The 18,678-nt window shown below is 36.0% G+C and overlaps 1 protein-coding gene across 1 annotated transcript in view; it reads left to right on the top strand.

Annotated features, from left to right (window-relative positions):
* Positions 1–15,060, top strand: part of ERAP2 (endoplasmic reticulum aminopeptidase 2) — a 37,482-nt gene extending 22,422 nt beyond the window's left edge. The window contains exons 11-18 of the mRNA XM_082651653.1: positions 855–934; positions 1,929–2,112; positions 6,080–6,236; positions 6,908–7,092; positions 9,604–9,765; positions 10,305–10,445; positions 12,196–12,277; positions 13,373–15,060. Of these exons, the coding sequence (XP_082507779.1) occupies positions 855–934; positions 1,929–2,112; positions 6,080–6,236; positions 6,908–7,092; positions 9,604–9,765; positions 10,305–10,445; positions 12,196–12,277; positions 13,373–13,516 (1,135 nt within the window). The 3' untranslated portion in view covers positions 13,517–15,060. The remainder of the gene's footprint in view (positions 1–854; positions 935–1,928; positions 2,113–6,079; positions 6,237–6,907; positions 7,093–9,603; positions 9,766–10,304; positions 10,446–12,195; positions 12,278–13,372) is intronic.
* Positions 15,061–18,678: the final 3,618 nt, after the last annotated feature.

Consider the following 18,678-nt stretch of genomic DNA (forward strand, 5'->3'; position numbering starts at 1 on the left):
AGTCTGTGTCTGCTGTTTCTTTCACTATTTTATATTTTTCTGAAGACTACTGGGCACATCCTCAGTTACTATTCTTTCTGTTTTTGTTTTCTTTTTTTATATATATTTTTAAATTATTTATTTATTTATTTTATTCTTTCTGTTTTATACCTATTGGTATTTTCAAGCATGTGATTTTACAGGATTACTATAGCTAATATTGCTGTGATAGACGAAATGAGTTCTAGAAGCTGCTAGAAAGTTATTCAGAAAAAAATAGCCAATTTCAGTTATTTACCATAGTAGGGCCATCGAAAAGTAACTGAGGCCTTTTCCTCCAATCCATTCTGCTTCTCTGCTCTCTGGACTTGGCTGACGTGCAGATCCTGACACACTGCTGCAGGCACTTAGCAGTTGGGGGGTTGAATGTGGGTAGCTTTGCTGAACAAAAGGATAAGTGGAAAATCATACTGGAGTAAGATTGTTACCTTGGAGGGCTTTTCCTACAGCTTTGGTTCAGTTATTTGAATTAATATCAGGCTGTCATAATTTTTGGAAATATGAAAGGAAGATTTATTTATTTTTCTCTTACTTAGAAGAAAACAATCAGCAGAACTTGTTGTGGTATGATGTTTGGACAGCAAATGGCACAGGTAGTTGTGACAGAGTTCAACTAGGTATACATTGCTGCTCCTTCATAATCATTATGGAAGAACTTTTGCACACCCGAGGATCTGCTAGTCTTAGCCTATAAAATTTATGTTGGTGTGAAGGATGAGTGATTAGGTGTCTTTTACAGCCTATCCGAGTCTGATGATGTGAAAATTGAAATGGCCATTAATTTAGTCTGTAACAGTCTTTACTTTCTAACATAGGTACCTTTGGCATATCCCAGTGACCTATTCCACAAGTTCCTCTAATGCAATTCACAGACACATTCTGAAATCAAAGACAGGTAATGAACTAACGAGCCAATAGCTGTTTTAATTCTGAAATTAAACATGTTCTGAGATATTTGGAGGAAAGATACTGTAAGTCAATCTGATAATGAATGATATATGTTTGAGGAAGTTCTCATTTATCCATATATGTGTTACTAAAAGAACCCTTTAGCTAGAAAGTCTGAATTTTTTATTCAGTGGAAAGTTCTCTTGTGCTTCTAGCACTTAGAGATAGGTTTATATTTATATTAAGAAATGATGGCATCCTATCTTATGTTTTTTAATACGTACTAGTTCAGTGGATAAAGGCATACACTCTGGAATTGATTGGCTCTGAATTCAAATCCTCATTCTGTCACATATTAGATGGGTGCCCTTAAGAAAATTTTTTAACTTCTTCTGAGTTTCAGTTTTCTCATCTTATTTTGAATGGGGATTAAGCCTCACAGAGCTTTGGAGAGAATATGGTAATGTTATTTTACCAGCTAGTATAATGTCTGTCATATTAAAAATAATACAATTTTAATTTCCCCTTTAAACACATCACTGAAATTTGAGAATGTTCCCATCATAATGTCGTGTTCAGCCTACAGTCCTTATTTTGTCCAAAATAAGGACTGGACAAATGGGTCACCTATTTACATATACATATTTCAATGAGTCGTAACTAAACCTTGAGATGAGGCCACCAGTAAATCAAGCCAAATTCCAGTCATGTTCATCATCTGGCTCACTGCGCCCTTGCATGCCTCTTAAACCTGCATAGACTGCTTTTGAGAACAAATTCATCAGTCCTTTTCCTAGGAATTAGTTTATTTATTAATTTAATAAGGTCATCATCCCCAAAATAAGCCATCCAGCAGACTATGGAAATAGGATCATTGTGAGTCTTCCAAAACTTTGTCTTCTCCTTGATTTATTAGTAATAGCATGGAGACTAACACTTTTGGAGATGTTCCTGGCGTGCACGTCGATAAGGAAATACCTGTACCAATTTTCTCCTCCTAGATACTCTGGATTTACCTGAGAAGACCAGTTGGGTAAAATTCAATGTGGACTCAAATGGCTACTACATTGTCCACTATGAGGGGCATGGATGGGACCAACTCATTACACAGCTGAATCAGAACCACACATTTCTCAGACCTAAGGACAGAATAAGTCTGATTCATGATGCCTTTCAGCTAGTAAGGTAATGCAAAAATTCATCTGATTTCATAGGAAGTAACTGCTTTATCACCAGATACATTAGATTTCAAATCAAACGTTCAGTGTTAATCACTCACATGATATGGATATGAATGGAGGTCAAATACAGGCCATTAGGCCACAGCCTACCCACTGATAAAGTATTTTGACCCACCCAGCGTTTAAAAATTTAATCCAACATTTTAAAATATGGAGAAGTTTATATAGAAATCCTGACTTCTAGAATCTCTTAAATAATGAGAAAATTTGCCAACTGTGGGCCTCATTCCCACAGGGCAACCACAGAGGAGGGTAGAGTGGGCAGATCTTCCTTTGGGCCAGGCCTACATTCTCCTATGTACCAAAGTCCTAAATGGTACACATGAGGGGCCTGCTTCACTCACTTATGGTGGACCCTCCAGGCATTTAAGCTTTTGACCTCAGATTTTAAATTTGTTTATGCTGGTAGCTTGCTGTTTCACCAAATACCAGTGTAATCTGTTGGACAAAAAGTATAAATATGGTTATAACCTTTATAATTTTTAAATCTAGTGTACAATCCATTCATTACTTTGCTCACATTGGGGAAATCAATATGAAATTGGTAGAAAAATGCAGGAGGAATTGGCTGCTTATGTTTATTCCTCTTTTTACTTTCCTGGAAAGACAAAGTGTTTTCTTTCCTTTTTCCCATTTATCATCAACAGAATAATATGTAGAATAAATCACAAGGTCACCAATGGAAAAATAATTGGGGATCAGGTGGCGTATTTTGCATTATGTAAGCTTTTCCTATTCTGAGAATTACTGTAATGTACTCACTTTATTCAGTGTGACGTATTATTTCCTTTCCGATCCTTATTTAGGTCAAATTAAGTAAACATAACTAGCAAGACATCTCTCAGACACAGCTTCTCTGTACAATAGCATTCCCTAGTTAGAAAAGTGAGAGGATTGAGAGATTAATCCTCAGTCCCGTAGGTCTCAGGAGCATCATGGTAGCATAGCTATCCTACATCTGAGTGGATGCATGATAGACTAGCTGAGAAGTGGATTATCATCAGTTGAGGGAGGTTTGTCAGCTTAAAGGAGAAACTCTGAGCAGATTGCAAAGAAGGTAGATTACAAATTTAAGACCAGGCAGAAAGAAGAATATTGACAACTCAGCAAATGAAAGCCAATCTTTCAAGTAGTTGCAAAGTCTTTTTTGCTGTTTCTAGCCTATAAATTTATGTGTAGTGTAAATTTAGCAGAAGGAACCCTATAGTTACTGATGCATCAGTGGAAAAGCAATCATTTCTTTACTAGGTAGACTGGTTAATGAACTTCCAAGTACAAATTTTGGTTTAAAACATATCAACTAAGTACTACCTCTTCACTTATTGTTTGACCTTTGACAAGGTATTTAACCTTTTTAAGCCTAAATTTTCTAGTCTTTAAAACTTTTCTAGTCTTTAAAACTCCAATAATAATAATGTCTATCATGCAGGGTTGTTTTGAGGATTGCTTAAGATAATGTAGATAAAGCACTGAGTACAGTAATAAATGCTCAATAAATGGTAGCTGTTAGCATTATTAGTATTATCTAATATAAATTGTTTAAAAGATCATGCGTTGAATGGGAAGGTGAAGTGAAAACATAGAAAAATGCATTTCAAATAATGTGAAATTGGAAAAAAAGCAGAATGTAAGCTTAGGTATTATTATGTTTGCAGTTACATGAAAAAAAAAAAAAACAGCTAAAGGTGAGAGAAACAAAAACAGAAAGAAATATTCCAAAGTGCTATTAGTAAATATGTAAGGTAATGAAATTATGAGTTTTTTCCCCTTAATTTCCAATTGTTTTGTAGTTTGTTTATATTACTTTTATAATAAAAGTAATTATATAAGAAAACAATTTTAACATCTCATAATAGGTCTAAATATTTTTACTTGCTACTCTGCTTTGGTGATATATATCTCTTCCTTCCCTGCTTTGTGAAATATCTATTTAAGAGTTAAAGGATGTAATCTGTGATCACATTTAGTTCAGAGACAGAATTTGACCCAGGAATGCATATTCATTTCAATTGGGTTTTCATACTTATTGTTAAATATAATTTAAGACTTGGATCTCCTCTGAGTTGGGTGGAATTAAAATGACAACCATAATTTCCTTACAGGTAAACTATTTATTTCTTTAAGTCCAACACCATAAAAAGAAGCCCCAAATTGTTTCCTCAGGAATACAGTTTATTTCACAAAGGTACTATTTAGCCGAAACTTTATATAAATAAGTAGATAGACTTTTTCTATATAAGAGTAAATAATGGCATTTGTCTAAGTAAAAAATAAATTAGACTGGGCTAAAAAGAAAAACAAGGTTAATATAAAGTGAGTTTTATGTGTTAAACATTCTTTTAAAAATTTTAACCCTAGAATATAATACCTAGTTTCTTCCTGTTACTGATCCTCTTCGTATACTTTATAGCATCTGAAAGGAAATAATATGTCACACTGAATAAAGCGAGTACATTACAGAAATTCTTAGAATAGGAAAAGCTTACAATGCATAATACTCTACCTGATCCTTAATATTTTTTCTGTTGGAGACCTTGTGACCTGATTTATTCTACGTATTATTCTGTTGATGATAAATGGGAAAAAGGAAAGAAAACACTTTGTCTTTCCAGGAAAGTCTAAAGAAGAATAAACATAAGCAGCCAATTCTTCCTTAATTTCTCTACCAGTTTCATATTGATTTCCCCAATGTGAGCAAAGTAATGAATGGATTGTACACTAGATTTAAAATTTTAAAGGTTGTGACTATATTTATACTTATCTACTGCACCATGTATTATGACACTTACACATGTGGGCAGGAATAGTGACATTTTGTGGATTTGTTTTTTAAAAAATATAGCAGACCATAAAATCATAGAGCATATGGTCCAGCCCTCTGTCTTCAGATGAAATGTTTGGAAATTTTACTATTAAGTCTGTTTTAAAGCAGTATGTCATTGTGGCTGAGAAGAGTATAGTCACAACAAAAGTTGCTCACATTTAATGTCACTTCTTTCTAGTTTTAGTTCCCTCATTTTAGATGAGAATTTAAAATTTAAAAAACCCATAGGAGGTAGGGCATTATATTAATGAAAAATTCAAAACAGATATCTTTGTTCTGGAATCTGTTTCCATATAAAACTATTATGCTTAATCTGGGAGTTGGATGCTGGCAAGAATGGTTTATAGATGCTTCAGGGACACAGGTCTTCTCAGAAACACATGTGAAAACAAAAAGTGACAAAGTATACAAAAGTGACAGTATAATGGTTTATTTCCTCTACAGAAGAGATCCTAATGTTTTGATATTCAGAATAATAGTTTTGTTGTTTGTTCTTCTCATTAAAGGAAAATGTAGAGAAGGCATATCACTTTAGAATCTAAATAGATTCTTTAAAATTGAAAGTCCTTGTTTGGACCCACTCAGAATAAGTGCTGCTTCTCTGTTAGGCTCTAGGGGGTACATCAAAGAAACAAAAGACATGGCACCTGTCCTCAAAGTTCCAAATGTGCTTGGAGGAACAATTCAGACCCACAAATTAGGCAATTAGAGAATGACAAATATATGAAAATTTGATATTATTTGGTACTAAACATTAATATTAGCTGATATTTATTTCATTTTTATTAACAAAGCACTTATTTATGTTAGACATTAGTCTAAGCACTTTACCTATATTAACTCATTTAATCCTTACAACAGAGGACTAAAGTAGATACTCTTATTATCCCCATTGTATTGGGAAGGCAACTGAAGCCCAGAGAGGTTAATTTGCCCAAGTCAGTGGCAGAACTAGGATTTAAACCAAATGGTCTGAATATAATGATCTGCTTCTCTTATTGCTCTCTATATCATATTTGTTTTAATATTTTAAATATTAAGAACTGTAAGATATGCACAAACCACTGACATTTGTTTTATACCTCAGTGCAGGAAGGTTGAGTCTAGACAAAGCCCTTGACCTGACTCACTATCTCCAACATGAAACAAGCATCCCTGCACTTCTCAAAGGCCTGGAATACCTAGAATTGTTTTACCACATCACGGAAAGAAGGAATGTTTCAGATGTCACTGAAAATCTCAAGGTTTGTGTTTCTTTCAGAAAATTCATTAAGTAAAATACACAGTGCCTGGAGGATCAGTGAGACTTGTTCTGTTTTGTGTGAACTCTTGGGGTTAAATCTTGAAGAATCTGAGGAAACTGGCTGATAGCACAGTCAACACTTAAGCACCTAATAGTTAGATGTCCCTCGTTCCTTGTCATCACCATCCTAAGAGCTAGGTGCCAGGATCATAAGCAAAACATTCCTCCTAAGGTGATTTTATCTTATATCACTTGGTATTCCCCCCTCAGATAGGAAATTAAACTGTACTTCTTCTTTTTTTTAACATATTTATTGGAGTATAATTGCTTTACAATGGTGCGTTAGTTTCTGCTTTATAACAAAGTGAATCAGCTATACATATACATATATCCCCGTATCTCTTCCCTCTTGCGTCTCCCTCCCTCCCATCCTCCCTATCCCACCCCTCTAGGTGGTCACAAAGCACCAAGCTTAAATTGTACTTCTAATGGAGAAACTAACTCTGGTAGGTGGAGGCCAGAAAAAGAGAAGCAAAATATAGAGATAAGTAGTTCTATGCTTTGGGAAAGGTTCATGCAGACAGTTTAGAGTTGAACCCTTTGGATGGGTGAGTGAGAGCTGGGTTAAGAACTAAACTTAGCCTTTCTGTAACCATCCTATGCTTTTTGCAGCATTACCTTCTCCAGTATTTTAAGCCAGTGATTGACATGCAAAGCTGGTGTGACGAGGGCTCGGTCTGGGACAGAAGGCTTCGTTCGGCTCTCTTGAAGCTGGCCTGTTACCTGAACCATGCTCCTTGCATCCAGAAGGCAACTGAACTCTTCTCTCAGTGGATGGAATCCAGTGGAAAATTAAAGTAGATCTGGACTTCTGTCCTATTCTTTGCTCCTTTCACTTTGATGTAAAAGTCTTTGATCATGCAAGACATTAGATCTAAAATCTTTTAGTGAGGATAGAAGAAAAAAACATGCTGGGAATTACAGACCCTTGTTTCATGCTCCCACATAGCAAGTGCTGGATAGATTTTGTGGGAAGTGAGGTTTAAGTACCTGTAGGGGAGAGCTAATACACATTAGCATGGTACCAGAAAGATGGCCAGAGGGTGGAGGCCAGCAGGGCACCTGCCCAATCTCCAAGAGTAATGCCTTTTAAAGGTAAAAAGCAATGTGAAATGTTCATGCAATCCAAACACCAGTGATCAGTTGATGAAACTAAAAAAAAAAAGGGGGGGGGGGGGCGCGTGCCTTTTTTAAACGTGTTTACTTCTTCATTAACCAATACCACACCTGAGCCTTAGCCCCAAGTTTCAACTTTGATAGGAAACTGATGATTTGGGCCATCTAAAGGATATGTATGGTGGCGAAATCGATTCCAGTAGTGGTTGTAATCAAGTAGATGCCCTGTGATCAAAAGGATTATGTTGCAGTTTAGTTTACCAGCTGCAACCCATAGGTACTGAAAGACGCCACGATCTTTTCAATGTAAGCCTTGATTTCTGTACAACACATGATTTTATATTGTTGCTATTAAAACTCTGACTCTCCAGGTGGATGTTTTGAGAAATCAAATCTGTATATGAATTAAGGAAAATTCCTTTTTAAAATAGGAAAAATAATTCACAACTTTAGTACCATGTAAAGCAATGGTGTCAGTTTTCCCTCTGCCAAATTGTTATGAAATGCTATTATAATTTATCTCCACATAACTAAATCTCAGTGAGCTTTTTGAAATCTTTTCTTGAATTCTTCTTTAAAAAAAATAATTCGTTTTCTTCTTTTTGGACTTTTTCACTCTTTGGGATTTAGGCTTAAAATCAGTTTCAGAACAAAAATTTCTTTTAGCTATATTTTTCTCTTCTTTTTGTTCATGTTTAAATGAACTGTATGAGTGAGGCTAAAATATAGACATCTGTTGCCTTATAACACAACAGAATATTATTCTGTCGTCATGCTAGTTATAAGAGGGATGATCTTACCTGCAGTAACTCAAGTCCAGTAGATATAATGGTTCAACTTGTTGAACAGGATGCTATGCCTATGAAAAAATTCTGGGTAAATCTCATTTAAGCTTGTAATCAAGAACACATAATCATATATTGTACGTTTCTTTTTTCTAAACTTCAAAAGCAGTAGTATTAATCCTAAAGGGGAATTTCCTTTTATTGATTAATTGATTACTTCATTCATGAATTCAAAATATAATGCTTTGCCTGTTGCCTATGTGCCAGGCACTGCATTTGGTGCTAAGAATAAACTAGTGAACAAAACAACTATGTGTTCTACCTTCAAGGAACTTATTTTTTATTTGTTACCAAGTTTTATAAATTTGTACACTAAAACACACTAAAACAAAATAACGTGGAATGTAATTTAATTACTTTTTGTTTTATGATTCAAAGTCTCTTGGGATATTTAAATACATATAGTACAGTGGAAATAGCACAGGATTAGAACCATAGGTCTAAACCCCATCTCCAGAAAGGCTAGTATGTCACCTTGGTGCAAGTTACTTAACCTTTCCAAGCTTTATTTCTACTTTTTAAAAATTAGCATAATTTTTCTATCTCACTGGGTAGCTTTGACAGTTAAATAAGTTGTATAGAGACTAGTACAATCTTATGGTCCCTGCATGATAAATACAAATTTCCTGTCCCATCCCTACTTCTCTGTGTTTTGGTTATTCCAAGCCATCAATATGAATATCATTTATTATTGATCTAATGATATTTGGGATTAAAAATCATAACCAAATTAAAATCAAAACTAGTTAGTATCCTATAGGACAATAAAACCCCAAAACCATGGTGTCTTCTTTAGGTGGACAGAAACTAATAATATTGCATCTTATCAGTTTTACAGAATTATAAAATGACTGAACTCTAAACAGCTGTGCTAAAATATAATTCTCTACACCTAGAGAGTCAGATAACCCTCAGACAGGCTAGAAAATACTCTTAATGTGACATTAAAGCAACAAGTAATAATCTTTTTAAAAAAATCATATAGCACCAATATATGCTATTTAATGATAGAATTCTATATAAACGAGTGCATTTATATTTCAGAAATCACCTTTTTTATTTATTCATTCCATCAACTTTCTGTTTCCATCTCCAGGTAGTTTACATTTTTATGATTATTATCCTTGTTAACATTTTATCATCAGGAGGGAAAAAACCACAAATAATTTGCAAAGTAGAATTACATAAAATATTTTTATAAAAATTTGCCAGAAAAAAAGGTTTAATATGCTAGGTACTGGAAATAACTCAGGGGTGATTCTGTTATAGCAATTTAAAATCATAATAAGAAAAAAAGAATTTTTTCTTTCATAGAAGTTTTTTTCACATTTGTGCTTAATATTACAGTATCCCAACAGATGTTTTAAAGATTGTATACTCCGTGGGTGCTCAAACAACAGCAGGATGGAATTACCTTTTAGAGCAATACGAACTGTCATTGTCAGGTGCTGAAAAAAACAAAATTCTGTATGCATTGTCAACCAGCAAGCATCAGGAAAAGTTAATGAAGTAAGTGAATTTAACTAAATTGCTAAAAGTAAACTTACACATATTCAGGGAAGATACTAAAATTTCAGCCACCAATTTCAAAGGCATATAATAATAACTGAATCAGAATTTGAACCGCTTTGACTTTACTTCCAAAAATATATATCGACAAAATGCAAAACAGATATTCCTTAGTTATTAACATGTGATTGATACTAAACAAATAGCTATGTTTTACTTTCAGAACCTTGGCAGAAAATTATTGTACAAAATACAAGATGCTAATCATCTTGTATTTTAAGATGCTAATATAAGATGTATATAAGATGCTAATCAAAGTTCTTTGAAATAATAAGCGAATAAAATTACTTCTAGAAAAAAGTAGAAATTTGATTGGAATAGTAAAAATGTTAGCCAGTAGAGACTTTATTACTGTTTTTGGTACATCACACTTTGGTCAGGCCTCTTTCTCTCTGATTCTTCTAATATACTGATAGCCTGAGTTAATTTCCATTATAAAACACAAACCATGAAAAATTAAGTGATTTTTATTTCTTCAGGTTAATTGAACTAGGAATGGAAGGAAAGGTTATCAAGACACAGGACTTGGCACCTCTTCTTCATGCAATTGCCAGAAATCCAAAGGGGCAGCAATTAGCCTGGAATTTTGTCAAAGAAAACTGGATCCATCTCCTTAAAAAGTTGGTATTTGTTTACATCCAGTGTGTGTTCTTCCACCCAGATATCTCAGTTGCCTAAAACCATGTATAACCAAATGATCCCAATGACACCATTTTTACTCAAACAGTTTGATGAAGTCTGTCAATTTTAAAACTCAGTAGCCCAAAGTGCCCTGTCCAGGTATAAGTGAGAGGAATGAAATAAAGGGAATGGGAAACAGATTTCTCTTACTCAGCCCAGGCAATGAAGAATTGCTGGGAACAAGTAAGAGCTCAGTTAAATCCAGTCATCAGCCCCATCCCCCCATTCCCTTCTGGCTCTCTCCCCAACCCTGAAGAATACATTGAAGCCATATATAGTACATCAAACACTGGGGGGAAAAATACTTCAGGAATTCTGAAGAGAACTAATCCCTATTTCCAGTTCCCCTGGGGAGGTGGCACAGTGGAGAGCTTGGAGTAGCTAAAAGAAATTCAATCAGAAATGTTTTGGGAGCCCCCCCCCCTCCAAAACTGGATAGGTTATGAGTCTTTTCTGGGGTTTCACCTTTGGGGAAAACTAGAGCTCACTCAGTATGCTCCTGAACCTAAAATCGTCCCAGAAAAACCAACAATGATTAGATTCGATTGGAATGTACAGGATGGCATTGCTTTCTCTCACAACAAACCTCCTGCTAAGTGCTCAGCCACTCTTCATCCAAATCCAAAATGTCACTTATTAACTATATGGAAAATACCCTGAATGAAAGAGCTGTGCAGTTTGCTCTGTTTATCTTTGTATCAGTTAGCATCTCTGATGTCAGTCATCCTCAGTTCCTCTTCCCTCTCATTTCTTAGCCATAAAGGACTCAGAGTCCTCAGAGATAGCTTTTTGTCAGTAAAAAGCACATTTCTACCCCACTCCCGGACCTTCAAGGGGTTGACGTCCACGTGAGACTGAATAGTTAAAAAGCTGCGTTTTTAAAAATGTCTTTCCTTAAAGACCTTACTGGAATCAGTGGTTTGGTTGTCTGCATGACTCTCTGTCCCCTCCTGAAATGGTCAGACTTTTCTGCAATGCTGTAGATATTTTTCGTAACTGGAAATTATCCTCCTGCCCAACCATGGTGCACAGTCCAGACTTGGCACCATTTCTGAGATGTATCTATGCTCTGCTTTACAGCATGAATCCCTTTGACCTGTGGGACAAATTCCCTATATAAGACACTGGGGTGAAGGATGCCATCTGTGGCTTCGAATGAGAGTTCAATGAACAATGCCCCAATAAACATAATGTATTAACACAGTGATGTCCAAAATGAGATGGGGAAGTATGTAAGACAATGCCTTACAGTGCAAGAAGAAAATAATACTCATGTATTATTTGTTATCTTATGCTCTTAAATTTTCTTTTTTACCTTTAACATAGTACATGCATATAATTCATAAATAAAAATATGTATATTGGGAAATTCTTGGTCAAAAAATATTTATTGATGGGTGTATAATCAAAAATGTAGAGAATACTGCTTTAAATATAAACATAAACATTGGTCATATTTCCTAAAAAAAGCTTTATTTACATTTTAATCTTGTGGTCAAATTTGATAAATTTCATAGCTTTCAGATTTTACTGGATGAATATGAGTTATTCTTGTGGTAATAGTATCCATTGCAAGGCACAAATTTATCATATAGTTATTAATGTTATATATTTTAAATATATAGCATGTTATAAACATAAGGTCATTATTTCTATTACTTAAATCTATGAGGTTCCTTTTATTTTCAGATTTGAGTTGGGCTCATTTCCCATAAGAATGATCATCTCTGGCACAACATCTCACTTTTCTTCCAAGGATGAGTTGCAAGAGGTTTGTGACTCTCTTTCGCTAACAATTTAAAAATAAATGTTCAAGCTGTAGAACTGAAAGTAAACTTAGATGCAATCTGCTTTGAAGTTGTTATTTTATTAAAAGAAAATAAGCTGGGTCTTCCCTGGTGGCGCAGTGGTTGAGAGTCCGCCTGCCGATGCAGGGGACACGGGTTCGTGCCCCGGTCTGGGAAGATCCCACGTAACGCGGAGCGGCTGGGCCCGTGAGCCACGGCCGCTGGGCCTGCGCGTCCGGAGCCTGTGCTCCACAGTGGGAGAGGCCACAGCAGTGAGAGGCTCGCGTACCGCAAAAAAAAAAAAAAAAAAAAAAGAAAGAAAATAAGCTGTTTGTCCAATGTCACATAACAAGTAAATGGAAGGGGTAGGACTAATGTTCATAGCATTCAAAATGGAAATTATACCTGAAGGATGAGTCCTTTTGTATTATTTCATTCATATTGTATCATCACTTGAGTAATTATATTGAAGGTTGGAAGAGTGCATAAAGGTCTTTTTAACAAAGTTACTCTTTTTGGTAATTCTACTTTTTTTTAAAAAAACCATTCTAGTGTTTTACATCTTCTTTCCACAATAAATCTTAAATTTATTTACAAGTAAATTCAGAATTCTAGTACTTAAATCTCAGATCACTGCTTACTCTATGACTTGGCTCAATCTCTTTTTTCGGAGCACAGGCTCCGGACGCGCAGGCTCAGCGGCCATGGCTCACGGGCCCAGCCGCTCCACGGCATGTGGGATCTTCCCAGACCGGGGCACGAACCCTTGTCCCCTGCATAGGCAGGCGGACTCGACCACTGCGCCACCAGGGAAGCCCTTGGCTCAATCTCTTAACTTCTTTACCCACAGTGTGCTCACTTGTAAGATTTGTCATTCCTGTCTTATTTTATCTATTGTTTGAAGGTAAAGTGAAATAATAATTATGCCCCAAAAAGAGAAGAAGAAGATAACCTTTCAGAGATTGGCAAAGAAATGCTTGCGCCTGTGTTTGTGTAATTTGTAAGCTGTTTTGAAACCCTTTGGAAGAGAAAGTGTTTTATGAACCACATCAGTTATCCTTTTCTTGCTTATTTTTCAGGTGAAACTGTTCTTTGAATCTCTTAAGGCTCAAGGATCACATCTGGAAATTTTTCAAATTGTTCTGGAAACCATATCCAAAAATATTAAGTGGCTGGAGAAGAATCTTCCCATCCTGAGGAATTGGCTACTGATTAGTATTTAAATGGTCAATAGAAACAGCACATCAGATGCAGGCTGTGTCTACATGAAGTGGGCAAAGCTCAAGTCAAAGTCTCAGATAGTTTAACCAGTAAGAAGCCTCAAGAAATCAGCCAGCACAGCTACCTGTGCTCAGCTATCATCTCGAGCTGACAGACGTATGATGCTGGGGTGAGGGAAGGCCAGTTCAGTAGCCTATTTTAAAGTAAACTTTGTGAGTAATGGAGATATGTAGAGATGTAGTGATAAATATAGCTGTAATAGTTTAGCTGCAACACAGACTGTCTACAATGCCTGACATTATGCAACTACGACTTTGCTTCTTTGTTGTTTTTTTTAAACCTTGCATAGAATCCTGGAATTAGCCCAACCAGGTTACCTCCAAGGAAACACAGGCAATCGGCAAAAAACTCTTTCTTTTGCATCCTTCCATCTTCTTACTCTCCAGCTCCCTCAACTCAGCATGGATAGTTTAATTTTTACCATTCATGTAAAATCTGAATTAAATTATGAAGCATACAGATGAAGAAAACAGAGACTTTATCACCAAATCTCAGATTATTAGAGATTAGATGTCAGGGTTTATCAAGGAAGCCAGGAAGGCCTCTTGGCTGGAGCCTCAAAAGTAGACTTTTGAGATCATCTCTAAGTGAAGTTAAATCTGTAGTCACAGAGGCACAGGGGAGAAAGATGACACCACTTTAATCCAGGCACTGTTGCATTTTTAATAAATCTTCTGAAAGTTGCAGAGTTAGATCATACTATGGTGTATATTTTGGATTAAATTATGGTTTAATGTAACTATTTAAATGTATAATTATATTTTCTAACCCAGTTTTGGCATTTCCTCATATTTTAAGGGAAGCTCTTGATCTCTAAAATGCTTTTCTAGATGCTTCCCTTAATTGTTTGACTAAGGTATTAGGAATAAATAAAGAAAACACCACTCTAAATACAGGCAGTAAATTTAATAAAGTAATGATCCACATATAAACTATAAATAAGTTCTAGAAAGATTTGAATCAATACACAGATGATTGGCTTATCTGGGTTATGGAAGGAGGCTGGGATTATCTGGGTGGGAGTGGGGTGGCAGGGTGTTTTCCGATCCATTTTGAAGTGATATCATGAAGGTCTATAGCCCTTCCTCTGTTACCATAGAGTCAGGATACAGTTTGAATGGACCATGGGCATGACCCAATACATGTTTTTTTAAGTTTGTTTTAAAATCATTTCTTGGAGTCTTTGAAGCACCTTTGACTCTAGATTTGACCTGTTCATGGCCCTACCAAGGTTTGTATAACACCTAAGTGATATCACTCTAGAATTATATGTACTGTAGCATAAGGAAACTGAAAGAGTAAAGAATACTATTTTTCCACCAAGATAGTATGTAAATTAAGCAGTAAATATGTATGAGTTTCAGTAGAATTGTGCCATCAACATTTCCATGAATAAGAAAAGTACTTTCTCTTGTGTAGTAATTCATCTACCATAAATTTCCAAGTTTTTAATTCTCTTCCTTTTAAGTCTTTAGTTAAATACATTTTTAATCTCTCAGGTTCTTAAGAATTGAGTACAGAAAGTGGAAATTTTATTATTTGATGAGAATGAACATGAGAAGTACTGTGCCAATAATGTTTTAACGAATAAAGAGTTTTTTTTTAAAGAAATGTACTTATTAGTGTGGTATTTCAAAACCTTTATGGTGGATGCCAGACTCCCAAAACAAACTAGGGTTTGGCTCAAGTTGGTTTTACTTTCTTTTACCTTGAATGAATAAACAAGTTGTAAAAACGTTATATACAATATCATGAATAATGATGGAATGTGAGTTGATACAACTTCTCCATGCTTCCCTGATTCCCCACAGAGGCACAGGGAAAATTTTATGGTTTCCAGAGCCCACTCAGAATAAGACACCTTCCAGATCAGGGGAGCCCAGAGCAATGACTTGCTCCCTCTTAGGGTTTGTGTCAGGGAGACTAGGCCCTTCAGCCCTCAAGAGTCCAGCTTACTACCATGACAGGAATTTCTTGTGCTACTTCATGTTCATACTTCTGCATTTCATTCTTTGCTATGCCATTGGGTCTATTTGAGGTTCCAGAGAAGCAAGCCTGGCCAGGACCTACTAGGAGAGATCCTAATTTTCTGAGGGAAGTTCCTAGGGTTTTTCTTGGTTTTGTTTGGAATTTTTTTTTGGTGGGGAGGAGGGGTTTATTCCATTCCAAAATGCAAGGAAGGCCTCTAAATAGTCACGGGATCTAGTTTTCTACTAAAACATTAATGTCTACCAAACACAAGGTTGTTTATAATGGCCACATTTTTACTCTGCAACAAATACCTCTTTACCTAAATTCATTATGACCTTATTTCCATTCAACTATGTCACTATTTTTCATTCAACACATAATTACATTTACAGACTCTAAATCAACAATTTATTATATTGTCTGCTTCCTAAAACCTTAATCTCATCAAAGTCATGTGTCCAAATCATAAGGAAGAAAGGGTGAAAAGGATTATGAAAGAAGTGGGTTTGCTGGGTTGAAGCGTATGTGTATTTTACATAATCTAATATTTTAATAGTTAGTGTCAGATTATGTTTCTGAAAAGCAGTGTTAATTCACTTTCTTCTTACCCCTATATTCTTACTTGTCAGTATCAAATATTAATCTCTTGTATCTAGTAATCCTTTTTCATAGTAAGGTACAATTTCTCCAGATACTTACAAAACTATGTCACTGCTTTCTTTTGATTCAGTATTTGCTTGATACATCTTTTTGTACCCTGTTACTTTGAATTTTTCTGTATCCTTTAGTTTCATATGAGTCGTTTATAAACAGACTATACCTGAATTTTGTTTTCTATTATGTTCCCCACCTCAGGCAGGCCCAGGCTTTGTCCTCTGTCCCCTCTGCTCTCAAAGGCTTAAAAACTGAAGCTTCAGATGCCGTCAAGGAGAACATTGACTTCAGCCTTCTGCTGACCCCTCAGGTTTCCTGCTTTCACTTAGTTTTTTATCCATGACTATTCCTTACTAACTTTTCAGGTCACGAATGCATTAAAATAATTTAAAAATATATTTCATTCTACATTTTTAGTTATTTTTAGCAAGAAGTTTAGGGTACCTACTCTAGCATATTCCCAGAAACCATAATAATTTATTTTCCAATATGCAAATGCAGAACACTTTTACATAGAGGCTCCTTAGGATGGAAACTGGTTGGTGGTATTGACTGTGTAGTATTGATTTCTCAGAAATAAAGTTGTGGGTGCCTAATACTGTATCATACTTAAGAAGTTAGCAGTATAAACAGACCATTTGTTCAGGATTTAAATCAGGAAAATTTTTCCAATATTCATAAAGAGAAATGGTTAGAAAGTCTGAGAAATGCAGACTTAACAAGATAGAAAAACCTTTCTATACCTCAATCACTTCTTCAAACTTAACTTCAACCATAACTTCAAGATCTTTTGCTAATTTGTTCTCCTTTCCCCCGAAGTCCTCATCTTCTACCATACTCCCAGATAAGGTTGAGTAACCAGTTTTCTATTCTCAGTCTATGACTCATTAATTCTCATCTTTAGGTATTTACACACATGATTTCCCACACTTCAAAGTTCATGCCTTCCGCTGTTGAATTATACCATATTTCTTTCTTTCAATACAATATTTCAGGTTCCTGCCTCTGTAAGGAGTTCCCATGTTAATACCACCCAGCATGTTCCTCTAGTCATCCAAACAATACCTCTGTTATAATTACAAACCTCATTTTAAAGTAGGCAGAGCAAATTGTCTGTGAAAAGACTTAAAAGATACAAAGGACATTATTTTTCAGTTTTAGAACTGTACTCGCCTTTAAAAACTGTTTTCTAATAAACTAGTAAGTTTGGAAATCCTAACTCACTTCTAATATTTTGAGTTGGAGTTGGAATAAGGATAAATAGAACATTCTAAAAACTTAAATATGGAAAGAGGTGGGGAAGGGGATGGGGGAACTTTTTCTAAAAGAGAAACAGTTGTCTCCATGGTATAAGGTTGCTGATAGGTAATTTTATTTTCTTGCTTTTATTTTTTTTTAATTTTATTTATTTATTTATTTATATTTTGGCCGCATTGGGTCTTCGTTACTGAGCGTGGGCTTTCTGTAGTGGCCCCAAGCAGGGGCTACTCTTCTTTGCGGTGCGTGGGTTTCTCATTGCAGTGGTTTCTCTTGCTGCGGAGCTCGGGCTCTAGGTGCGCGGGCTTCAGTAGTTGTGGCACGTGGGCTCAGTAGTTGTAGCTCGCGAGCTCTAGAGTGCAGGCTCAGTAGTTGTGGGCATGGGCTTAGTTGCTCCGCAGCACATGGAATCTTCCTGGACCAGGGCTCAAACCCATGTCCCCTGCATTGGTAGGTGGATTCTTAACCACTGCACCACCAGGGAAGCCCTTATTTTCTTTCTATTCATACCTCCAGATATAGAGTCAAAGAGTAATAGCAGAAATCTTAGAAGGACGAACAGAGTATTTTAGCTGGTGAGGGGGTAAACAGGTAGAGATATGTCAGCTGATAAGGATTAAAGAAAAGATCTGGTCTGAAATAAGTATGCACAACCTATGTGATCCAGACAGAATCCATAGGAGTCAGACCCTATATCCTGAGTGAGTTAATTTAACTCACACTCGGGGGGCTGAATTAGGTCACTTAAGAAACAATGAATAGGACTTCCTTGATGGCACAGTGGCTAAGAATCCTCCTGCCACTTCAGGGGACACGGGTTCGAGCCCTGGTCCGGAAAGATCCCACATGCCACGGAGCAACTAAGCCCGTGCACCACAGCTACTGAGCCGGTGCTCTAGAGCCCACGAGCCACAACTACTGAAGCCCACATGCCTAGAGCCCATGCTCTGCAACAAGAGAAGCCACCGCAATGAGAAGCCCGTGCAACACGCCCAAGAGTAGACCACGCTCCCCGCAACTAGAGAAAGCCTGCATGCAGCAACGAAGACCCAATGAAGTCAAAAATAAATAAACAAAATGAAAAATAAAAAAGAAACAATAAGTTGTTGGTTAATGAGAGAGGCTGGGTAGCATTTACAGTTTTGTATTTTTTAATTCTAAGTTGTGCCGTATTTATAGATAATAGTTTTGACACTACTGATCAAAGCACTGTTTTAAAAAT

The sequence above is a fragment of the Grampus griseus genome, assembly GCF_964374135.1.
Source record: "Grampus griseus genome assembly, chromosome: 3".
NCBI lineage: Eukaryota > Metazoa > Chordata > Mammalia > Artiodactyla > Delphinidae > Grampus > Grampus griseus.